This window comes from Anas acuta, chromosome 19, assembly GCF_963932015.1.
Source record: "Anas acuta chromosome 19, bAnaAcu1.1, whole genome shotgun sequence".
Classification (NCBI taxonomy): domain Eukaryota; kingdom Metazoa; phylum Chordata; class Aves; order Anseriformes; family Anatidae; genus Anas; species Anas acuta.
Window position 1 is genome coordinate 7,855,054 of NC_088997.1, and position 23,068 is coordinate 7,878,121.

Sequence of the window (23,068 nt, forward strand, 5' to 3'; positions counted from 1 at the left end):
CAGTGCAGGAGGGCACTGCCAGCCCCTTAGCACTGGTCTAATGCTCACAGCGAGGCCTCTGCTGCTTGCAGTTCCCATGACAATGCTAATTCTCCTGGGGATTTGCTGAAGATCATGCAGCTTTTGAGTAATTTTAATTTAAATAAGTAAACAAGAGGGCTTTTGTCAATATTCCCCAAGCAAGCAGCAGTGACAGAACAGTGACACGCCGCAGAACGAGCGCGCTGCCTTTTCAAGGCAGTTTGCCAGAAAGAGCTCCCAAAACAAACACCAGGAGTGGCCCTGGCTCATTAAGAGGTGCCAAAGGAACAAAAAATCAGCTGAAACAAAAGGCTGCAATATTGATGTCCAATTTACCTTAATTTCAGGGACTGTTATCCTCGTTTCTGGATTTTTATCCAGCATGCGTAGGATCAGATCCTTGAGCTCGTCGCTTATCTGTGCTCTGAGAAAAGAAAACAGCAAACGTACAGTTATAAGAGAACTTTAAACGCTCAGGGTACGCACAGCCCTTCCTGCAGTTACTTGTTAGACAATCTGCTCTGATCAGAAGGTATTTTCTCTGCAAACTGGCCCGGGAAAAGAAGGTCTAGGTGGCTTGGTTCCTTCTTCGGCATGATGAAGGGTTTTGGTCTCCTGTTCTGTCTGCTAACACGGCTGCAGGCTCTCAAAGGGCAGGGCAAGGGATCAGGCAAATGGATCTAAGGACATTTTTAAAGACAGCACATTACTGGGGAATTTCAGAGGACAGATTCTGTGAAAACAAAGTGCTGTGGAAGGCAGAGCTGGAGCTGGGTTCCGTGATACCGGGGAGGGCGGAACCCAATGTGCAGAACCATGAGCTGTAACGTGCTGGGACTGGAATATCAGATGGGGACCTTTCTGCCCAGCTAAGCGTGCAGGTTGTTGGTGAAATTGCTTCCACGAACACTGGTGGCAGCCAGTTTGTAACTCAGTAGTTCCTACCTTATAGCTCAGCCTTGGGATATCAAAATAGGGAATGAACAGATGTGACGAAGAGAGAGAAATGCATCTGAGTTTTTAGGACCATTTCTAAGACTAAATGCCGACTGCCTGAACCCAGAAGCCACCCGTATTCTCCTAAAGCCCTTGGCCCTGCTGGCTCTCCTGCAGCCTTTCTTATCCAAAGACTTCGCTGACTCCTGCTGTCAGTGATGCAGGCGACGTCCTTAAACGCACTCGGTCTGTATGATCAAAGTGCTGCTGACATAAAGTGCCAGCGTACGACAGGAGTGCGTTAGGTGCTGAAGGTCTGTGTCACAAATGACTTTCAGGGAGATGGGATCTGGCAGCACGAAATGCCATTCCCCAGCAGGGCTGCGTTTCCGTGCTGCCATCAGATTCAAAACACCGCTGAGAACCTGGTGCTGAGCCCACCTCCTCCCTGCCTTCCCCAAGAAGAAGAAAGAATAAACTACCATAAACCTAAACGAGGGATATTTTAGGGAAACAGAGCTGCTGTTCAATAGTTTATGAATGCTTTATGTGCACTTGGGCTATGGGATCCTTAACAAACAATCCCAAGGGAACGCTGCTTGTTCGGGGGAAAAGAGCAGAAGGTGGGTACAATACAGCCCAGACAAGCAGAATGGCAGCATGAGCCCCCAGAGACTTGAGGCTGCACCTCAAGTGACATTTTAGGTGGGAATGGGAAGGATTGTGCTGCTCGAGATGAGATCCAGGCACAGAGGAGCAGCCACGGAGGGCGGCAGTGCCTGCAGCAGGTCGGACCAAACAGGCTCCGCACGGAGACAGCAGCACAACGGTGTTTGTGAAACACAGCAGCAGACCTGTGCCAGAACAGCAACAGCTTAACAGCAGGGCAAGGCTGTTAAAATGATATCATCATCTAACGAGTTTGGTTACCAGACTGATTTCTACGCAACAGGACTGATGCCACAAGGAAAAGCCCCGTGAACAAGATCACTGAGTCCCAGGTGGGTTCCAGGTCGGTACCGGGCTGCCTTACCCTGCTTCTGTTTTCCTTCTCTCCATTTTGCCAGGGTGCACGTTGTACCCGACAGCATTTTTCCCTTGAAAAGCCTGTGTTATCTGGAATTTGTCAGAATTTGTCCTGTAACAGCTCTCAGGAAGATGCCAGGCACCACAGAGCTCAGCACCTAGCTGGGAGGGCTGCCAACCCCATACAACATTTTACAGGGTGCCCACGGACACCGAGGGCAGAGAACATTGCCCTGAACTTCAGCTCCTCACCAGCAGGAACGAGGCACAGCTTCTGGCTCTCTCAGTACATGCCTGGACAGAAACTTCTCCAGCTTGCTGTTAGTGGTGCCAGGATCATCGGGGTGTGAGCTGTAGCTAACCCCACTCACCCTGTGTCCTGCCGAGGGCTGACAGAAGTGAATGAGAACTGTGGAGCAATAAATATTTATCCCCGTGTCTCTAAGGGAAGGGACGGGACGACAGCGCGGGTACAGTCAGCTTCATCTCTGTCCTGCGGGTTGTCAGGAAACAGGCAATGAATTTCCACGGGCCGTCTGCACAAAGGAACGTGGCTTTCGTAGCCATGGTGAAATAAATCGCAACCAAAATATTCCCAACCGTAACGAGGTGCTAGTTCCACGGGAGGTCAGGCTGGATTCAGGCCAGTGCATTCCAGCCCTGTGCGCCTCCGCGTCGCTGCCTTTATCTAACAAATAGACGCGGCTCAGACAGGCGACAACACCCAGCAACTCTGCTACCCAGCAGCCTAACGGGGGTGGAGTTTGGTTTTAGACGGAGAGCAGGTCGCCGAGAAATCCAAATAAATCACACGGCTGGAGAAAACGTCTGAATGAAGAAAGTGCTCCTAGCACAGCCCCGTTAGCCCATTAAACGTTAATAGCTTGCTGCACAGACAGATGGGCACGGTCGCTTGTGAGCTGGCTGCGAACCCGAACACACGACGCTGAGGACGGGCACCCCGCCAGCACCCCAGCAAGCAGAGAGAGGGCTGCCAGAGAAACAAACTTTTTTTTTTTTTTTGGTGCTAGTGCTGTTAAGACAAAGGGCAGCCCTGGCTGCAGACCAACCGGTGGGAGCCCAGCGATGCGGCACAGCTCACCTTCGTGCCCTCGGTGCCTCGGTGCCTGGTTTCCTGCAAAATCTCCCCAACAGCACCAGGCTGCCAGAATTGCTCCGTACCAATGACTGGGCTCGTGTTTGCCAAGATACAAGTGGCCACAGGTCCTTTGGGGCAGAGGGGTACTGCCCATTGCTCACCGTGCCCCTATCTGCCTGAGTGGAGACGGCTCCCCCGAGCTACCCGCAGCGCCTGTGCCTCACAGTCAGCGCGGAGGTAATTAACACAGACCTGGGCTGTGAGTCAGCCAGACAGAGCAGATGGCTAAAATAGGCCAGCCTACATGGCCATTTCCCTCTGCACGCTCAGAAGGGAGCCTGGGATTGCTGAGGCAGAGACCCAGCCCCTCACTGTAGGTGTCTAAAAATTCAGTGAGCATCTTGCAAATCATTCACGTAACAGTTATGATAACAGTGGTTATTTGCACATTATCTGGGGCTGTCTGGAAATATCCCTCCCTCCCTCTCTAATACCAGATGTGCCTTTCATTAGGGTCTTAATTCCTTCATGCTTGTTTTAAATTAAGTAATTTTATCTCTGTTTTTTTATTAGAATGAACTCTTAGGTCAAGAAGGGTCAAATGTTCTTTGCCTGACTACTGTGCTGACTTGGGAAGGAAGACAAGAACTCCAGCGTTGGCTGCTTCATCTGATAGCGAGCAGCAGAAGCAAATTAATCACTATCAGAGTGCCCAGCGATGGAGGAAATGCCGAGGAGCAGCCAAAGCATTTAGAGGAAGGTTTGGTGTCCCAGCGGCATGGACTGAGCACACACCAAGCGTAGCCACCTCCTGCCAGGCTCACCTGACAAGACCCCAAACGCTCTCCCCTCGCTGCCTGTAATGCTGTAGGGCTTTGACAGCAGCGGTGGCACAGAACTCATGTGAAGGACCCAGGAGAACACAAAGAACCTCACCTGCCTTCGTCTGCCCCTCTGCGGTGACCCACCGGTCACCTGCTTCATGCTGCACAGTGAGCAAGGCTGAAGTTTATTTTACAGCACCTGAGGAAAGTTTACTTACTCTTCTGGAAACTCCACAGGCTTGTTCTTGATCCTGTTATGAAGACCTAGAATATATTCATCAATAAAAGGGCACTGCAAAACAAACAAAAGATTTTCCTGTTGTCACAGGTCTTGGCACCACTTCAGTGTTTGTCGTTCAAGCAGCACAAGTGCACTCTGTGTGCGCTACCTGGACTTCACACAGAGATGGAAATAAGTAAAACCTCTCCTTGCACAAATTGATTTCTTCGTTTTTAAAAAAAAAAGAAAAAAACAAACAAACAATGCAGAAGAACAGCAGAGGGACCTAACAGATCCAGAACCCAACTGTGACACCCCTCAGCTCATAGGTAAGTAATATAATCACAAGATTATATCAGAATATAAAAACAATGTTTGCACCTCAGGATTTGGCCCAAGATTACACACATTTTGGCCCACATTACAGACACAGCTCAGAGACCGTTTTCCACCCTGGCTTAGTTCAGCAGTACCACACCAGCAATGGAGATAGTTCTGCTTCTGCTGCCTTCTCCAGGCACTTTTACCCCTGAGCTGAAGGCTTTATGCCCGTGTGCTGTGATCCTTGCTGGGACAGGAGGTTCAGCAACACACCTGCATACGGGCACCACACACACCTGCCTTGCTGCTCGTCCTGGGAGCGAGTGGGTGGGATTGGGAGCTTGTGACCACCAGCAAGGGGAAGGCCATGACAGGACACGCAATTTGCCAAAGCCAAACTGGGCTCCATCTGGCCCAACACAGCTCTGGCAGACAAAGCTTCCTGTAATCTGTTTTGTTGAAGTTCTCTGCAGTGGCTTGGGATTAAATTTATGCCTCCCTCCAAGCTTTTTCTGGCTTGTTTCTGAACACAGGCAATCCAGACAGCCCCCCACAAGCCGCTGTTTGTGCTACCAGTGCTGCTCTGGGCTTGTAGCAAGAACAACTGCTGAGTTAAGGGGGCTAGAAACCCTTTCTCACAGGCAGGGCGATTTGGGATAACTGGAGCTTGCAGAAAGTAGGGCTTTGCTCCTAACATTTGCCTTTATTTGGAAAGGAATGAGTCAAAAGACAGGCGAGCAGGCACTGCCAGGCAGGGCCAAGAGCATCTGAGAGCCAGCTTACCTTCCCGTAAACAAAGCAGTACAGGGTGATCCCCATGGCCCATACATCAAGTGCCTGAAAGAGAGCAAGGGCAGGCAGTAAATTAGACGCAACCCAGAGATGATCTGAACGGGCTGGATTTTCCCACTGACTCACAGAAGATTATTTGTACACGTTTAACTTTTACTATGCTTAATTTTATCGCAGAGTCTCTCTGAAACTGGTCTCCTAAAGGCAGCTATAACCGTCCTGGGGGAAGGGAACTGTGCCAGGCCACACGCTGACACCCCTGTCCTCACCACAAGGGCAGCGACCAGCTAGCAGCCCGTTGTTCTTACAGGATAAAATGGTTCAAGGCTGAACCTCAATGAGGAGCTGAACCTCAATGAGGAGCTGAACCTCAAGCCTTCTTCTGAGAAAAAAAAAAATAAAAAAAAAGCCCCAAATCAAACCACTGGCCCCCATTCCCACACCTGCATCACAGCATTCACCGGTGCTCCTCACTTTCAGGGTACCACGACATGATGTTGGTGACCAGCTCCCCCCTTTGAATCTTGACTGTTTTGGTAAGGAACGGGGAGTTTTGGCCTTTCCTCTTTGGGCAGGGGAAGGGTCCTGCTGGACTCAAACCTGCCTCCTGTCTCAACAAGGGCCTGCAAAGTCCATCTACCCGCTGCACAGAACAACTGATGGGAGTTTTGCCTAACCTGAGCACAGAATTAGAGCTTTGATTTACTCAGTAACAACCTCAGTCTGCACCACAGTCCCCGGGTGGACAATACACAGAGGGTGCAGGCGTGGTGCTGCCCTCTGTGCTGTGTCTGAGGGGTCCTGGGCAACTCTGGCTGCGAGTAGAGACTTACCTTTCCACTGAAACTTTTGCCAGTGTCAGAAATGGCCTCTGGTGCCATGAAGGCTGGTGTCCCTGCTGTGCTGGAGAGCTGGGCGTCGTTCCCTTCAAACTGGTTACTGACTCCAAAATCCGCGATTTTGACGTGCCCGTCGTCTCCTAAGAGCAAGTTGGAAGGCTTGATGTCCCGGTGAATGATCTTCTGGTAGTGCACTAAAAAAAGAGACAGCAGAATGGGCTGCGGCAGGAAACACCCACAGGACACCTTGCCAGGGGGATGCAAATAGCAGTGCAGGCCCACACATCCCTGAAACGTGCTGCTGTGTAGGCACGTCGAATGGAGCACAGGTGCCATTTGCTCGAGTTATTCCTTTCTGGTGCGTCGCTGGGATGTTCACCAGAGCATAACGCTCAGAGGAATACATCTGTCACCAGCAATTGCACAAAAAGCCCACGTGTGAGCCCAGAAACAACCCAAGCAGTGCAGAGCAGTCAGAGAAGCGAATCGTTCAAACCTTGCAGATTTGTGTGGCTTCATTGGACCAGATGATGGGCCAGGCAGCCTGCAGTATTAAAGACTGATGGGCTCCAGGTAGAGAGGCTAATTTTCAATTCACTTAATTCAAAGCTGTGGTGCCGTAAAGCTAAGCAAAAGGAGCAGAACCACAGGCAAAATGAAACAGGCCCGGAGGAGATATTTAGGCAAAATGTGACAATGTGACAAATGAGGCTGGACAACTCAGAAACCACGGGGTGCTTCCAGGTCGAAAGACACTTCTGAGCATGGAGCAATCCTCAGCAGCTTGGTTCCAGCACACCAGAAAAGGCAGGTTCTCCCCAGCCATATATTGTAATGAGGTGAGCAAATAAGCTTAATTATTTTTTTTTTTTTTTGCATCATCCCAAATCTCCACTACTGCTCTCTGGCCCCTTTTCACCCAGACCCATGGCCAAACCTCTGCCCCAGAGCCCTTCCTAAGCACAGGCTGTTCCCACGTGTGCCTCTCGCTCTGTGGGGCTGCCTCAAAGCCTCCAGCTCTGTCCCAGCGCCAGGAGGTCAACTGCAGGCACCAGCAGAACTGCTTGTACATCCAAAATGAAATAAACCCCTGCAAAGAGCTTGGAGGCCGAGACACACTGAAAATGAAAAAAAAAATAATCCCTCTCCTTACAAGCTATCTGTGAAGCAATATTGCAGCTGCAATAAAGCCATCGGTGGCAAGATGCAGCGGGGAGTTGTAGGGAAGTGGCTGACTTCTCATGAACATGGAGAGAAAATTCACACCAAAAAACTCTTTCAGAACATGAAATGGCCCCAAAAGCAGAAGCACAGAGAACACAGGAGACTTTACAGAACAGGAAAAGAAATGCTCTGATCTTCACCACCTTTCCCAGACTTCTGCAAGGACCTCTTCAGAGTCTGAAGCACTGCTGAAAGGTGCCACCCCTGGCACATGACAAAAAGCCTCAAAGCCAGGCAGAGACCTAGGCTCACCTTCACATAACTCATGCTGGCAGCACACCGAGGCTGGATGGGTGAAGTTTTTGGGCCAGCAGCACAAACCCACAGGTTCAGTGGGATGCTCCGTCCCTAAGAGCTGAGCTCGAGCCGCAGCAGAAAAAAGCTGGCTGGAGAGCCTCAGCCAACAGCTCTGGTGGCTACAGCCTCTTCCAGATGTGCAGCAGCTCTGTGCTCGTGCCGTGAGGCAGTTAGCGTTGTACCAGCCCGGCTAGACAGTCAGGATAAACAGCGAACACCCTGTAACAGCAGCAATTACGAGCAGACATCTGCTGTGCAGCACGGCTGGTGGCAGGCTGACATTTCCTCATGGTAATTGAGGGAGAGCAAAAAAGGAGAAAACGAGGAGGGGGGAGAAGCGACGTTTCCCTTCAGGAAGCGGTGAGCTGCCTCTATGCAGGTGTCTGGGTGAAGGCTGCTGAGGAACACGCCTGGCACCGCAGAGCTGAGCTCCCCAACACCTCCAAATACACAGAGCACAAAAACGCACGGATCACAGAAGCTCACCCCTGGTCTGAACACGGAAGGATTCACACAAGGGAAGCAGCTACTCTGAAATTTGTATTGTTTCCTCCCCCCGGACTATTTAGCTCATACAACGCCCTCCCTGCCTTTGTGCAGCCCCGTGCACTCAGGAGCTGTGGGGTCCTGCCGGCTGCTCTGTGCTTGTTCAGTGCCCACCTCGGTCCAGGCACTGCAGCAACACGGACGTGGAGCGAAGAGCTGGGAACCCAACCTCTGCTACAACCACAGCCGAACACGAGGGGCAGTGACCATTTGTGCCTTCAGGACAGGACCTCCACGTGCTTGTCGTGAGCTTTAGGGACAGGGACAGTCTGGCCTTACAGGAGCAGAGCCCAGCCCAACGCACCCCGCGCTGCTTTGCCGTGAGGTGTGGGTGACAGCAACGCAGCTCTCGTGCCAGCTGGCCTGAAAAACTTGAGCTATCCCCAGAGCCTCGCTGCTGCCTGCATGCCTTGTGCAGGGGAAGAGCTGTGAAGAGAGAGGGACAGGAATTGGGCACCGAGCTCCAGCTGCTGTGAGTGAATGAGGCTGCATCACAGCTACTAACATGAACAACATCAGCTCACATCTGCCAGGAAATGGTTTGGTATGGAGCTGCTAACCTGATGAAGGCAACTTAAAATCCCTTTTCTGCTCTGAGGAAGCACAGTTCTTAAAGTCCCCGGCAGCTTACAGCAGGGCTGGGAGGAGGCAGAGCAGCCACGCCGTGGGACATCCCTGCGGGGACACAGGCACTGCTGCCACGCGATGTGAGAGGAGCCAGAGGTCCTTATTAAACCGGTGAGATCCGTGTTTCCAGTCCAGCATGCAGAGGAAACGGTGCTGTTATCCCTGCAGAACTGCAGAAGGAGAGCTATGCACCTCAGAAATAAAACCCAAGCACTAACAGTGCCCTCCAGACTGCCAGGAACAGCACAGGAGGGACAACGCTGCGAGGAGCTCACAGCTCGCTGAGCCACCCTCGGGCAGCTGAAAGCCACAGACAGTCAAAACCGAGTGAGAAGCAACCCCCAGCACACACCAACCCTCTCGTTTCACCAGCCCGAGGTGTCTGGGAGCAACTTTCCACTGCTGCAGATCAAGAGCAGCAGGGCTGAAAGGCAGCCTCATTAAAACCACTGCTGAGTGTCACTGGAGGGCAGGACAGAGACCCCAGGAGCACACTGCTTGTCCCGGTCCTCAGCACTAAGGGCTTGTTTGGACATCGCTGCAAGCAAGCAGGAGCTGGGCTGCATCGGGCTCAGTGCGGAAGAAAAAGCAATTTCAACATCTACATAAAAACCCCAAATGTGCTTCAGAGGAACGTAACTTCCATTATCAGCTTTGCTGCTATCTGTACTGCTGCACCTCAACCTGTTCCATGAGAGCTTGGGGATTTCTTTTTATTTCTTTTTTTTTAAATCAGCCCAGGACCTCCCCTTAGTGCCCTCCTTGGGTGCTGTGTAAGGAGCATCCCGTTGCTGCTCCCCACCACGCCACATACCATGCACAAGGGGGGCACCGACAGCCAAAACACAGAGGTTCCCATGTACAGGTCCTTGTCTGCATCCTTCCCAAAGCTGAAATCGATGCAGAACTGCTGAAAGCAGAGCTGGCGAAAGCAGAGAGCTTCGCTGAAGTCGCTTCGACACACTGCTGAAACCGTCCCTGTCGTTGCTGTTGTCTGGAAATGATTTTGCCCTTAAAAGCAGAGGCCAGCAGCTCGCTGTGCCGACTTCCCTAGGCCCCAGGCTGCCCTGCACTGGCTGTGCTGACAGACCCAGTTCAGGGAAATCAATACTGCTCCATAATGAAAACGAAGCCGTGTAAGATATTACCGAGCCCTCAGGCCAGAGGCTGATTCTGGAGCACTCTGATAAATCTGGTTTTATTAGAGCCATCCTTCACTTCTGTGGAAAGGTAACAGTATTGCAGGCCTATCTGCATCTGGAGAGCTATCCCATGGATTTGTAGGGCATCTCCTAGGCAAAGACCCCAAAGTGCACCAGAAATACCTTTCTGCTGAGCCTCACAGAGCAGGCACGACAGGGGAGGGCGCATGTGCTACACTTCCACCACGACTTGTGTTAGCGAGGCTGCCCACAACCCAAAGCTGGACTTGGTCAAACCCTAAAGGCCAAGGGGGAGCTCAAAGGTAACAGAAATCACCCCTAAAAGTCAAGCCTGGAAAGCAGAAGCAGTAAAAAAGCAGCCGGGGCTTCCTGAGAAGGCATCTGTGACCTGTGGCTGGTCCCAGCGTGGATCCTCTGCAAGCCTCTCCAGTTGCACCTGCATCACTCAAAGCCTTCCAACAGCTCCAGCCAGCCTCACCCACTTCTCCCTTATTTATATCAGCCCCACACACACGGTATCTCACCTCGGTCCTGTACCACAAGGAGGAATTCCTTCAAGAGGCTGCTGCAGCGGCCTGGCTGTGCTCTGCCATCAGAGGGCTCCAAGCCTGCAAGCACTCCGGGTGCTGAACCTCTGGGAGTGAATCTGTGCTTCCAGGCTACACAACATGCCCTCGTAGGGCACGCTTTTGGCACGTGCTGAATGTCATCTCCATGAAAAGCCAGCGGGTGATGTGGGAACGGTGGTAAAGGCAAGCACAGGCTCTGAACTGGGTGGGCAGCCCTGCAGCACCACTGCTGCTCACTCCCCTTGGTGGGACACGCCAGCTTTTTTTGCAGCATGCAAGAAATTCTCCTTGTTTCCAGACACCACAGGCAATTCAGAGATGGAACAGGCTGTCCTCTTCATTCAGAAGCCAATACCTGGGACCTGCCTGCCTATAAACAGCCAGAGAAGACCAGGGGGAAGCAGAGACAGCAGTGCTGGGAGAAGAGAAACAAGAGATTGTCCCCTGGCCCTTTTCAAAAAGGTGCCTTTCACTGCATTTCCTTCTGCAAACCTCAGGGCTCCAGCACATTAATACTAAGTTGCTAAAAGCCCATTTTAAAATTATATATATAAAACTTTGCAATGCACTGACACATCCTGCAATTTACTGAGGCTGATGCTGAATTATACTTGATTAGAAACAGAATCCTGTTCCCATCCAAGGGCAAAAGCAACCCATATGGTGCTACTGCAGAATCTGCTTAGTATTACGCTCACATCACTCCTGTAGCAAAGAAATGATTTAACACCCTCCCAAGGAAGCTGCTGCAGGATCCAGAGTCTAAACCAGAGGCTGCTCTTCGAGGCGAGCCTCCCTGCTTGTCTGCAGAGCTCCGCACAGAGCCAGGGGAATGGATGCAGGGGGCTGTTTCCTTCCCCCACTCTGCCCATTTCAGGGGTCCTGTTTGGGGGTGAAGGTGGGGATCCTGGGCCTGATTTTCCCTATTCACCACTTTGCCACTGGCCTCTTGCTGCATCCGTCAAACCTCTGTCACTTCAATGTGTTGCTGGCCAAGGCCTTTCAGCAGAGCCTGCTGAACGAGTCCCACTGCCCTGCTGGTTTGAGGGAGGGATCCTCAGCCCTCCCAGCTGGGACAGCGTGTTATGGGGTCACTCCGGCTGCCTTGACACCTCTCCTCTAACCACATCAGCATGTTTGTATCTAGACAGAGCTGCCCTGTCCATGACAAAACACAAACCCGTCCCCCTCCTGGTGCTGTCACTCACAACACCCAGCTCCCTGCAGCTCAGCAGCTGCCCCTCAACACGCTGGGTGTGAAGGGGGCACCAACCTGTGCAGGCACCACGCAGGGACGGGGAGGGAGCAGGTCCCCAGCTTCCCCCCAGGAAGGAGGCACAGCTGGATTAAGGAGCTCGCTGGGAGGTCACAGGAGAGCACAGCAGGCTGGGAACCCACCTGAGCTCCATCACGGGTTGGTGATGGAACAAATCTCTGCTGGGCCTTGCCAACACAAGGCCTGAGGAGCTCACCCCTGCCAAGAGCCAAACAGCCCAAACCCATCTACAGCACTGCCTCCTGATAGCCCCTACCTCTGGTTCACGTTGCAGTCAATATCCTTCAGAAGCCAGAAGCCTGTGTTTACTTGGCTGTTGATTTATTTGCTTAACTTTCCTTTTAAGATAATGGAAATTAGACTCACAGATTGATGACTGAGTAGATTAAGTCTTATCTCAGGACAGGTGGCTTTGATCAGCGTGTCAGGCGTCTCGTTATTGCTCCAGGCTTAGCACACTGGGACCGGAGCTTCCCAGGCATTTGTACGGGTGTGCAGCAGAGAACTGATCCTGGAAAGGTAACTTCCTGATGCCTCCAGCTGTGTATGCAACCCTCCCTTGAACCCATACAAGCATTCCTCTGCACACAGGACCAGAACTGCTACCCTTAGCATCCCTAGGCACAGTAGCAGCAAGGAAATTGTGCTTTTTCTACAGAACGTGGGAGAAAATATTTTTTTCTTTCCCTCAGCCACGCTGACAGCAATTGCTTCAGCTCCTCATGAGCCAGACGGAGTAATTAGCTTGCAGCTAAATAGCAGAAGGGATGGCCTCTGTGCTTCATCTTGACTATGCGAGTCAGCAGGGTTTTCCCCTGGGTCAAGCTTGCGTGCTTGCTCTGCGCTAAGTGGCTGCTCCTGGTTACTGTCAGGGCTGGGCTCAGACCTTCCGTTTGCTTATTCTTATGCCTTACTAAACAAAAGGCTCTTACTAAACAAAACTACTCCTGTCCCAGTCCTGAACCCAAACTGGGATACCCCTGGCACACCCCTCATCACTTCTCCCCCGTACCTCTCCTGCAGCTCAGCGTCCACCTCCCACCGCTGGAGCAGAGTTTCAGGTGTCTGCTCCTCCTGTTGAACCAACTGTCAGCTCACAACAAGAAAAACATTTCTTGCCAGCAGCCAGCAGCCTAACAACAGCAGAAAACCCTCCCATTACACGCTTCACCTGTACTGGTCTCCACTGGTCACTTGCCAGAGCACAGCGGCACCACGCCAAACACGCCGGCACTTCAGCAAACTCACTGTGGGGTTCTTAAATATCCATCACCCTGAGTCAGCCCAGAAGGAAACTTCACTGCCTTCAAGAAGTCCAGCCTGTATTTGGCTATCACCACAGCCAAGGTATCAGGAGCAAAGCAGTAAGCAGAGCACAGCAGGACACCTGTCCTTCTCTGGAGAAACTGCAGGATTTAATGGGGGTAGGGAGACATTAAATCCTACAGCTAGCATTTTCAGCCACATTTACTGTAGAAAACAACTCTGAAATACCGTCATGCTGCCATTAATAAGGCCTGGGGGGCTCAGGATCGCTAGCTTTTCCTAATGGATGCTCAAGGGCTGGCAGGATGCTTGGCTTTGCAACATTGGTTAAAGAGATAAAGACTCCGCAGCCTCCAAAAGACACCCCTGATGCAAGATGTGATGGAGGTCTGTAAAACCAGGGGGGCATGGGCAGGGTGAGATTCCTTCTGTTCACTCCTGGTACCGGCTGAAACCTGCAGGAGCAGACTCAGCCCCAGGAAGGGGCTGCTTCCCGCAGCGTGTAAGCAGGTAGCAGATGCTGGAGATTTACACAAGCTTAAAAAGGGACCGAACACATTAGTGGAAAAAAAAAAAAAACAAACATCACAGGCTGTTAGATAAAAAAACAATCTCTGGCTGAGGAAATGCCCGAGCCACGGGTGCTGGGAGCCCAGCTGTAGCTGAGCACAGGGCTGGGTGCAAGGCACCTCGGCTGACCCCGTACAGCTGCCCGGCCCTGCAGAGCTCCCCGCTCACCGTCCAGCCTTTGGGATCAACTCCTGCCGTGGCTGTGACTCCTCCAGGGACTCCTCCCCTCCCAGCACATCCATTCCTGCTGAGTGTCATTGGGAACGCGAAATTTGCCTTTCCAGGAGGGAGACTGAAGCTTAAAGAACCCCAGACAAGCACTGCGAGAGGCAAGTTACAAGAGGGAAGGGAGGCAACTGCACGGAGCCCCAATTCAGAGCCACTTAGGCACCCGCTGTACTTAACGACACGGGTAATCCAGCAAAACTTTTCTACCCAAAACACTTAAGTACGTTCTTAAATTACCACTCCAGGGGCACTTACAACACACTGCCTCCACGCTTCACGAGGGTGCCTTCAGCACCATTGGTACTGGGGAAGTCTTGCAAGCAGGAGGAGGAGCACTTTCCTTTTTGGCCCCATCACTAGGACGTGAATTAAAGCGTGCACGTGCCTAAATGACTCCTGAAGCAGTCTGCACAGAGCACAGGTTTAGGACATGCACAAAACCACAGCAGGTGAACTGGCAACGTTACCACACTTCAGCTTAAAATATTGTCCCAGCAGCTTAGGGACCGGAGGAAGGGACGCTGACCTGGGCACACCTCCCCTCCTCTCACACCTTGATGGTTCAATGTGGCTGAGACCGTGTTTACAAGCAGAGAGCACTTCCTAGCATGAAACTTACTACAAATAGAAGCCCCGCTGACAAAGCAAGGTGGCCCTGTGCCATCCCAGGCTGAGGGGCTTTCCCAAGAAGCCTGGCTCTGCTTGGGGCGTCCCTCCCTGCCTCTCAGGAGCCTACAACCCACAGACTTCCCACCTGCTCTCATCACACTGACCAGTCTCCTCCAGATGCTTCTCCCCAGGGCTGCTGAACCAACAGGCAAGCATCACGAGCAGCCTGCTCCCTGCAGACAGGCAGTGACTGTGCACCACCCCCTGCAGTTGTGAAGTCCAGCGCACATTTCCCACCTGCCTGGCCTCTGCAGCCACTTTCTTGCACCGCACACAGCCTGGATTAATGCAGGCTCCGACAGGAAGCCACTTTGCAGCTGCTAATTTAATAAAAACCCAGCCAGCAAGGCTGCATTTGCTGCTGTGACGCCTGCGAGCTTCTAGCAGCTGCATGGTTATCGACTCCCCCAAATTACCTAACAATTATGGATGCTTACATTAAAATTACCTTGCAATCTCTAGATTGCCTGGCAACACTTCTCCTTCAGCGTGCACAAACGGTGCACTTTCCCCCTGTAATTACACAGTAATTGCCGTGCATTTACCCACCAGTTCTGAGACAACACCATTTTTAACTTTCATTTGCTAATAAAGTAAGTGCTTACTCAATAGCCCCAAATGAAGCATCCCATTGTTCCCGTTGCTGTGAGCGCTTGGGCATCCTATAATTTATTGCCCAGATCCATCCTCCCTGCCTAAGGAAACACAAACTTTTTTTTTTGGCTTGTCTTCTAAACTAAACTTTCTTCTGGTGCCTAGTGCAGCACCAGCAGCATCCAGCACAGCAGAGCCTGGATCTCCCTGCCGAGGCACACAGGTTGTGCTATAGCGTGAATACTGATGAGAATCAAAAAGCTGCAGTCCTTGCCCTTCAAACTCTACTGCAAAGCAGTCCTGAGCTCCCCATTCCCATTCATATATGCATTTGCACTGACTTCCAGGGGTGACCTGACTGTTTATGGCAGCTTTCAGCACATGGAAGCTTCTGGCCTGTCACAGGAGAGCAGTGACTGCATTCCCAGCCACCTCGTGGTGAGGTCAGACAAGCCAGGTGAGGTGGTGCTGCAACTCGGTGTGGGGATGGAGCAGCGCACTGCAAACCGCCCTCCTCTGCTTTGGCAAGGTCCGTCATGCTCGTCTTGCTCCCTGCAGGTGTTTGAAACCTGCTGAACACTTTAATGAAAGCCTTGGGAAAGCGAGGGGCTGGCTCCTACTCTGGGGAGCTGCTGAGCTTGCAGGGGCCACCTGAGATTTGGCAGAACGAAGGCAGACATGGCCCAAGGCACGACAGCAGCACCAACTGTTCCTTTCATGTTCAACGCAGCCGCATGCTGGCTCTTTGAAAGCATATTTGAAATAATTCCCCTTCGTTTGTGAGAGAAACAAGCATTTACGGAGGTTGAGCCAGCTGAAGAACCTCTCACCTCGAAGTACAGCGGGATGCAGCACAGCTCTCCGGCTCACAGGCGGCTGGCCTTTCACGCTTCACAGGCTGCTCACTGACTGGGGATGACACCTGCTTGATTAAACGGCCTCGGCCCGCCCTGCTGGCTGCCCTGACTTCAGATTTGCCTCCAGAATCATGCAAGTAAGCCAGATATTTTAAGTGTCGCCATGCCTGAGAGATGCCAAGCTGACCTAGGTCAGCCTCAGGGAGCTGGGCACAGCACAATTACCCCACAATTACCCCTGCTGTCGGGTCAGTGCAGCCATAACCTGTGCATGGTGTAGAGAAGCTGCTGGAGGAGAGCTGAGGATGCAGCCCCCTAAAGCAGGGGCCCACCCATCCCAAAACCCACCCCAACACCCACCCCAACACCCAGTCTCCTGCCAGGGTCAGTAGCCAGGGGAAGAGCTTTATGAAGACAGATGCAGCACGTACAGTACCCGCGTTGCCAGTGGCAAACTGCCTGCATTCTCCCATGGAACAGCCCTCGATTCTCCTTTCTCCTACAGAGCTGTCTCATCTTGTCTGAGCCCGTTCCGTTCTGGCACTTGCCGTCTCATCTAGCAATAAATGTCAGGGTTTAATTACCCGCTGTATGAAAGTAATTCCTTCTGTTTTCAACTTGCTGCCTAATTATTTTGTTTGCTACCCCTTGGTTCTTCCGTCAGAGAAGGTTCATTCCGTGTTCACCTCTTTCCTGACACAGAGGGTTTTATAAGCCTCTCCCGTACGTATCCTGTGATAATTTTCAAAACTGAAGTGCTTTAATCTCACCCCTCTGTACGGGATCATCCCGATCACCCCTTCTGTGCTATTCTCAGCTCTAGAGAGCGGTTTCTGAGACAGGCTGAGCACAACTGCACACAGCATTCACAGTATTCCCTGCTCGTGTCTAAGAGCTCTTACACATCCAAACAACTGCATAATGATATTTTCTGTTTTCTTCTTTATTTCATTCCCCAAAATTCCCCAAACCCAGTTAGCTCTGTTGACTGTCACTAAGTAATGGGCTGGCATTTTGAAGAGAACTCTCCCAAATGAAGACCGAGTGAGAACAGCTCATTTGGAGCCCGTCACGATGTACATATTTTTAGTGCTGTTTCTCCCCCTCAGACATTACCCTGCATTCAGCAGCATGGATTTGTATCTGCCATTTTACCGTACCAGCACTCAGTACCAAGGCATTCTCCTGCCAGTCAGCTCTAACGATGACTATCCTCAAGGAGGTATCGTCACCAGCCTCCCATATTGCACTCCATCCTATTTCTGGTCGTTAGGAACATATTGAACTGCCCAGGCCACGTTATGGATTCCAGTTTAACTGCACTAGTGACCTCTCTCCACCGTGTACCTACTTTCCTGATCATCTGACTAGTTATTAATCCAGAAGAGGTCAGCCAGCCAAGACGACTTAGTTTCTCCTGATTGGATCTGTTAACAGAAGCTCATAAAGCTGCTTGGTTGTTCACGTGTGTTGTAGTGACAGGATCACCTTATTTACATTTGTGCTGACTCCTCTGGAAAGCTAACAGATCTGTGAGGCAAGAGTTCCCTCTGAAAAAGCTCTATTGGCTCTTCCTCCTCCTACTCAGCCATCCAACCACGGCCAATTCTTTAGTCCATCAATGTTCAGAGAAATCAGTCAATGGTGAGATCACCAAACACTGTGGAAAGCCAGGAGCTACAACAAAGACAGGAGAATCAAAAAATGCCGAGTGCTGTTCACCAGCACCACAACGTGCCCAGCGGGTACACGAGCTGTGGCTGCAGCCCAGACAACTCGTGGGTACACCTCTCACATGAGGCTGTGCTGCATGGGGACCTTCTTCTGGAAGAGAAGGTTTAGGCGAGTGTGGGTGACCAGCGGAGGATCAGAGCTGAACCTTCTGACTTGCACACAATGCCGGTACTGAGGCTCAGAAGGAGTGGGAATGTGCAGTGCAATGTTTAGGAGCAGCAAGGAGTAACGCCAGCAGTCAGACCACAACGCACCACGCTCTGTGACCCTCAACCCCATGGGTGCTACGGACGTGTCCTGCACCCATAACTGCCCAGCTCTGCTGCACGTGTTGCTTTCAGAGGCCTATTTATAGAAAAGAAAGCACCCGGCAACTTAATGGGCATCCTCCCACTGCAGGCACAGGTCACAAGAGAAGCCCAGACATGAAACCCTACTGATTTTCCAACCCTAATGATTCTACGAAACCTGCAGCACAAGGTTTGCAGCTCAGCAGTGAGCAAAAGGCACCATCCAGCAGCCTCGCAGCCCTTGCTGCAGAGTGTGAGGGGTTACACGGACACAGCAGCTCTGTCAGGGTGCACGAGGGAAGCACCAGCCAGCTCTCACTGCTGCTGCTGGGACTGCTGCCCCTGCCAAGCTGGAGACAGCGATTTGTCCAGGCTGAAGCTCCTGACTCTGTCCACGTCACTACAAATGCCTCCTTCCTAGCTCTGCCATTGCTTTCAAAGTCTATCTCCAAAAAGAGATAAGAAAAAAGCAAGGCACTGTTTTCCCAAAGTCCTTTCCAAGGAGTGCCTGCTCCTGGCATCGGCGTTACAGCCTGACAAACCCGAGCTGAGCACGGCCACCAGCTGGCACCTGCAGTCAGAGGGGACCCTGCTGGCTCGTTTGCCAGCCCCCTGGTGCTGAGGGGTTTCTCCCCAGCCTAGGAGGAGGCTGTGAAGGGCCATCAGTGGTGGAGGTACTCACAGTACTCGATGCCCAGGACGATGTCTCGGAAGTAGAGCCGGGCCTGGTCCTCGCTGAAGGGCTGCTCGCTGGGCACCTCCATCACAGGCCTGTTGGGAGGAGGGAGGGCAGTAAGTCCTTTGCAAAACGGCAGCAACACTCACTGCTGGGGTTTTAGGCTCATTCTGCATCATTTCGGCCCCAGCAGTGAGGGATGGGCTCCCAGCAGGTCCAGGATCAAGGTCCAGGAGAGGTCCCTCCGCTTCAGACCCTCAGGGAGCTCCGAGGGCTCCTGGGACTCAGAGAGGCTGTGGGGTTTTCCCACGCACTGCCCTGTGAGGTGTGAGCCACGAGGTCCTCACTAACACCAGGATTAACTGCAGGTCAGCAGCTTCTCCCCTTCCCTTTGGGTGTCCCCGCATCAGCATCTTGTGCCCCCCAGCAGACGAGCAGCAGGAGCTCAGGGCTTTGCTGTGCCGCGGGGTTAATTCTGCTCAGCAGCTTGACCCCGAACCTTGAATTTAGACACACGCCCACTGAGCAGGCTAGATTTAAGTGAGTGCTCCTCAGACACCGTCCCTGCACGTCAAACCCTGGCCAAGAAGAACCCATCATCAAAACCCAGCTCTGGGGCTCTTCCCCTCAGCGAGCAGCAGCAGAACCTGCAGGCAGCGTTCCCCTCTGCCCCCCTGCTGCCTTTGGCAGACGACCATCTCCCATTCACTTTTCTCTAACCACTGCCTTCCCTCCCTCCTCCTGCACATTTTTCTGCTGATGATGTGAGTGAGGACTGGCAGAGCTGCTAATGGGGTCTAATTGCCTTCTGCTAGGGGCGGGCAGGCTGTGCGCGGCCAGGCAGCACGTTCCCTGGCCCCGGCTGATCACAGGAGGTTTTTTCTCCCCCTCTCCTCCCGGAGAGTCAGCAGCCCGGTCACCAGGGAGACTGGGAGCCTCTCACCAGCAACCTGCCGGAGCTGGCGGCGTGCAGGAGGCTCGTTCACAGGGCTAGAGAGAGAAACAAGCCCTTGGGGGATCTCCCCCACCCTACGCTCAGCTCTCCCAACCTTGCTGTGAGCGCAGAGCCGCAGACCCAGCCCAGGTGCAGCAAGAGGTGGTGAGGAGACTCCCGCTGCCATATCCCTGCTCCTGCTATGGAAATGTGCCACCAAAACAGCCTCGTGTGATACATTCGTGCTGGGGGCAAAGTGAGGCAGGGGGCAAGCGAACGGTGATGGAACTTCTGAGCCCTACATCAGAGGAAGCTACGACGGGGCTGCTACCCCAGTGCTGCATGCCCTAAAAAAGCTTTTCTCCCAGGCATCTAGTAGGGGTGTGGCACCACGTTTATGTTGTGGAGCAAAGCCTGACAGCAGGGCATTTCCTCCCAGCCCATTACATCCCACTGCATCCCCCCCAGCTGGAAGGGTGCGAAGGCAACTGCAGCTGGAGCTCTGCTCTCACCTGCCTGCAGCCAGCGCTGTGCCCCACTGTGCACATGGAAATCCCCATTTCACCCAGGAAGCTCACAGTGAACACCAGAAATTTTAACAAAAGCGTTCCCAGGAGGACTACTTACCCTTTCCTTAGGAGGTCAAACACTGCAAGGAAGGAAATCAAACCATGAATGAATCGCAGAAGAGAGGACCAGGCTTATTCATATTTTAGCACCTATAAAAACACATCCCTTCCCCTACCTGCTAAATCAATTTATCTCCCTCACCTTTCTTTCTTCCCACATGACAAGGACACCAGGGGATGCAAAATGAAAATATTCATCTCTTCAAAGACAAATCTCCCCACCTCCTGCCAGGGAGGCAGCGGGTGCTAATTTACCAACCACACTTCTGCTGTTCCCGGTGTCAGCCCTGGCTGGTTTGAGCCCTGCCTCGTTCAGTACCTCCGGGGAGGGTGTTTGGTGTGAGATTTCTGCTAAATTGCTGATACCAAAGGAGATGCTGTAAGAACACGTTGCTCCATTTCAGCTGTGTCACTCAGCAGCACAGCTACACCGCTATCAGAGAGGTAAATGCTCCCTGGCAGGGGCAATTGCAGAGGGTTTATTGGCATCAGTTGAGGCTTGTAGGGCGTGTGGGTTTGTGTGTCTGAGCAGGGGTTAAATGGGGACTTGCCCCGGCCCTGGGGGTTTTTCTGGTCCTGTGGCAGCAGTTACTGGGGTTTTACCAAGTATTGGTAGCAATGCTAGGATATGAAGCAACTTGCAGAAAACCAAGGAAGATGTTTGAGGTCTCCTAGCCCCAGGCTGGGCCCCTTGGCTCCCTCAGAAGGGAAACGTTCCTCTGCAGCCCCTGCCCCGCTCAGCTCCCAAAAAGCTGGGGTACAAAACCACAGGGAGCATGACAGCAGTGGTTAGGGGAACACTGCCTTGGGAGCCAGCTGCAGGCTGGCTGAGGAAGCTCTGCCCCCTTCTACAAACTGAAGCAGACATTTAGTGTCACCCAGCTCCTGCCCTGCAGAAGCCAAACACATCCAGCACCACACTAGGCCCACGGGGCTCTGACAGCAGGGAAGGCTGGCCCTTCAGAGGCAAATGGCTTCACTTGCTAGGCAGAGATGCCTTGCATAGGCAGCTTAAAAAGCATCCCATAATTATCTCACGAGAAGCAGCCTTTAAGCCTGTCTCATCAGGGAATGCTACCAGTGAGCAGAGATTTAACCAGGGCGGACGTCTTCATCTCAGCAGCTCTGCACCCTAGATCCTCCCAGGCCTGTCCCTGGGGGTTTTGCCCAAATTGGGGCACCCCCATGGTTTTAGGGAGAGGAAGACAGGATGGAGGGCACCTTCCCACCCCTGGCATAAATGCAGAGTCAGCTGCGACCTTCCATCGGGACACCCAAGGTAAGGATTAGGCTAAGAAGGTTTCAAGGCTCATCAGGAGGTGAGCGTGTCTGCAGGGGGCACAGGGAACATCCTGAGACAGCTTTCTTCAGTTACCACCAATATCCACAGCGTTCAGGAGTTCAGAGAGATGGAGCTCAGACTGAGAGAACAAGAAGCTCTCCTGCACCTTTCCCTTCTCTCCTGGCTCTGGCATACACAGAGGGGAGGGCAGAGCTGCGGTCACACCTTTGTAGTGCCATTATGTTCAGGGGACGCGTGCAGCTCTGTAGCTCTGCCAGTTCAGCTGCCCTTACAGGTGTTTTACTGTTCAGAAGAAATACCTCTGCTCAAGTTGGTACAAGTTTCCTCCTGGTACTGACCCCGAGTCCCAGCACGAGTTACTTGCACCACTAGGTCTAAAGCCCGGACGGTTCTGTTAGCGTGTAAGGACTCACGTACCCATGTACAAGTTGTCCTCTGCAGGATCATCAAGGACCTGCAATTGATAACAGAGAGAGAAGGGGAGAGGGGAGTAAGAAAACAGCAGGGAAAGAGTTGTTTTTAATCAAACAACATTTTACTGCTCCCTGTGTGCTGTGCTGAGCTGCAGAGCATTAAGAAAGACTTGTGCTGATATTTAGAGATTCCTGAGAGGGGGGCAGGGTGTTGGAGGACACGAATTTTCCTGTCACCAGGAAAAAAAAGGGTTTCCACCAATATTTGTAGAAACTGCTTATCCTGGTCTGAGTTCAGCCATTATCAGAAACAGAAATGAAGCGTGGCATGTGTGCACCTTCCCAGGCCTGTCTGCTCAGAGCTTGCTGCTGTTTCCACCAGCGCACCCAGCTGCCTTCACTCAGCACAGCACCAAAGTGTGTCAGTTTGTCGTACACGACTCTGTGATCTTACTCAAAATCACCAACCTAGCTGTTGAACGCCTGTTTTAAAACAATTTTGGCTGCAGTAGGAGCAGTTGGAGAAGTGTCCTCCTGCCACAAGACAAACCAGATCTGTTTCAGTGTGGCGTAGGCTGCAGCAGTGGCTCACCTCTATCAGCTTAACGATGTTGACGTGGTCCAGTTTCTTTAATATGGCTATTTCCTGATAGACTCTGTCCAGCGGTGCCATCGGCTTTGGCTGCTCTCCAGTGGATGCTTTAGACCCTCTAGGAGGAGGCCGACCTGCGGATGTGAGAACAGTCAGGAAGTCACTTGGCATGCAGGAGAGAGAAGCCGCTGCTCCCCTGAAGGATTCCCCAGCTGTGGGGGAAGATCTCATCACCTTATTACCACCCCAAAGCAGTGCAGTCCCCACCCTGAAGAGGGATTGCCAAGCCACACTGAGACCAGCTCCTGCTGGCTGCCCAGCCTGCTCTGTCTGCCACCGGGGCTGGGTGCTAAGGGGGCAGAAGAGCCCCTGGGAGGAGGGGGCCTGCCCTGCCCTGCCCTGCCCAGCTCCCAGCACTTTGTCAGGCTTCAGAGATGGCGAAGGGGGACGAGCCAGCACTTCAAAGACTCTGAAAATCAAAGCCAGGAACCTAATTACTGAGTGCTTTGAATTTATCCATGCCTGGCTTTTCA

General features: G+C 52.4%; 1 protein-coding gene across 9 annotated transcripts in view; it reads right to left on the reverse strand.

The window, feature by feature from the left end:
* Nucleotides 1-23,068, reverse strand: part of CAMKK1 (calcium/calmodulin dependent protein kinase kinase 1) — an 85,944-nt gene that overhangs the window by 14,790 nt on the left and 48,086 nt on the right. For 8 of the 9 annotated variants that reach the window (XM_068655811.1, XM_068655812.1, XM_068655813.1 and 5 more), the window contains 8 exons: nucleotides 22,536-22,669; nucleotides 21,948-21,984; nucleotides 20,226-20,247; nucleotides 18,671-18,759; nucleotides 6,073-6,272; nucleotides 5,231-5,284; nucleotides 4,125-4,198; nucleotides 358-445 (listed from right to left, as the gene is read on the reverse strand). In XM_068655811.1, the coding sequence (XP_068511912.1) occupies nucleotides 358-445; nucleotides 4,125-4,198; nucleotides 5,231-5,284; nucleotides 6,073-6,272; nucleotides 18,671-18,759; nucleotides 20,226-20,247; nucleotides 21,948-21,984; nucleotides 22,536-22,669 (698 nt within the window). Of the gene's footprint in view, nucleotides 1-357; nucleotides 446-495; nucleotides 1,812-4,124; nucleotides 4,199-5,230; nucleotides 5,285-6,072; nucleotides 6,273-18,670; nucleotides 18,760-20,225; nucleotides 20,248-21,947; nucleotides 21,985-22,535; nucleotides 22,670-23,068 lie in introns of those variants that run through there. The other variant, XM_068655819.1, reaches the window with a different exon arrangement.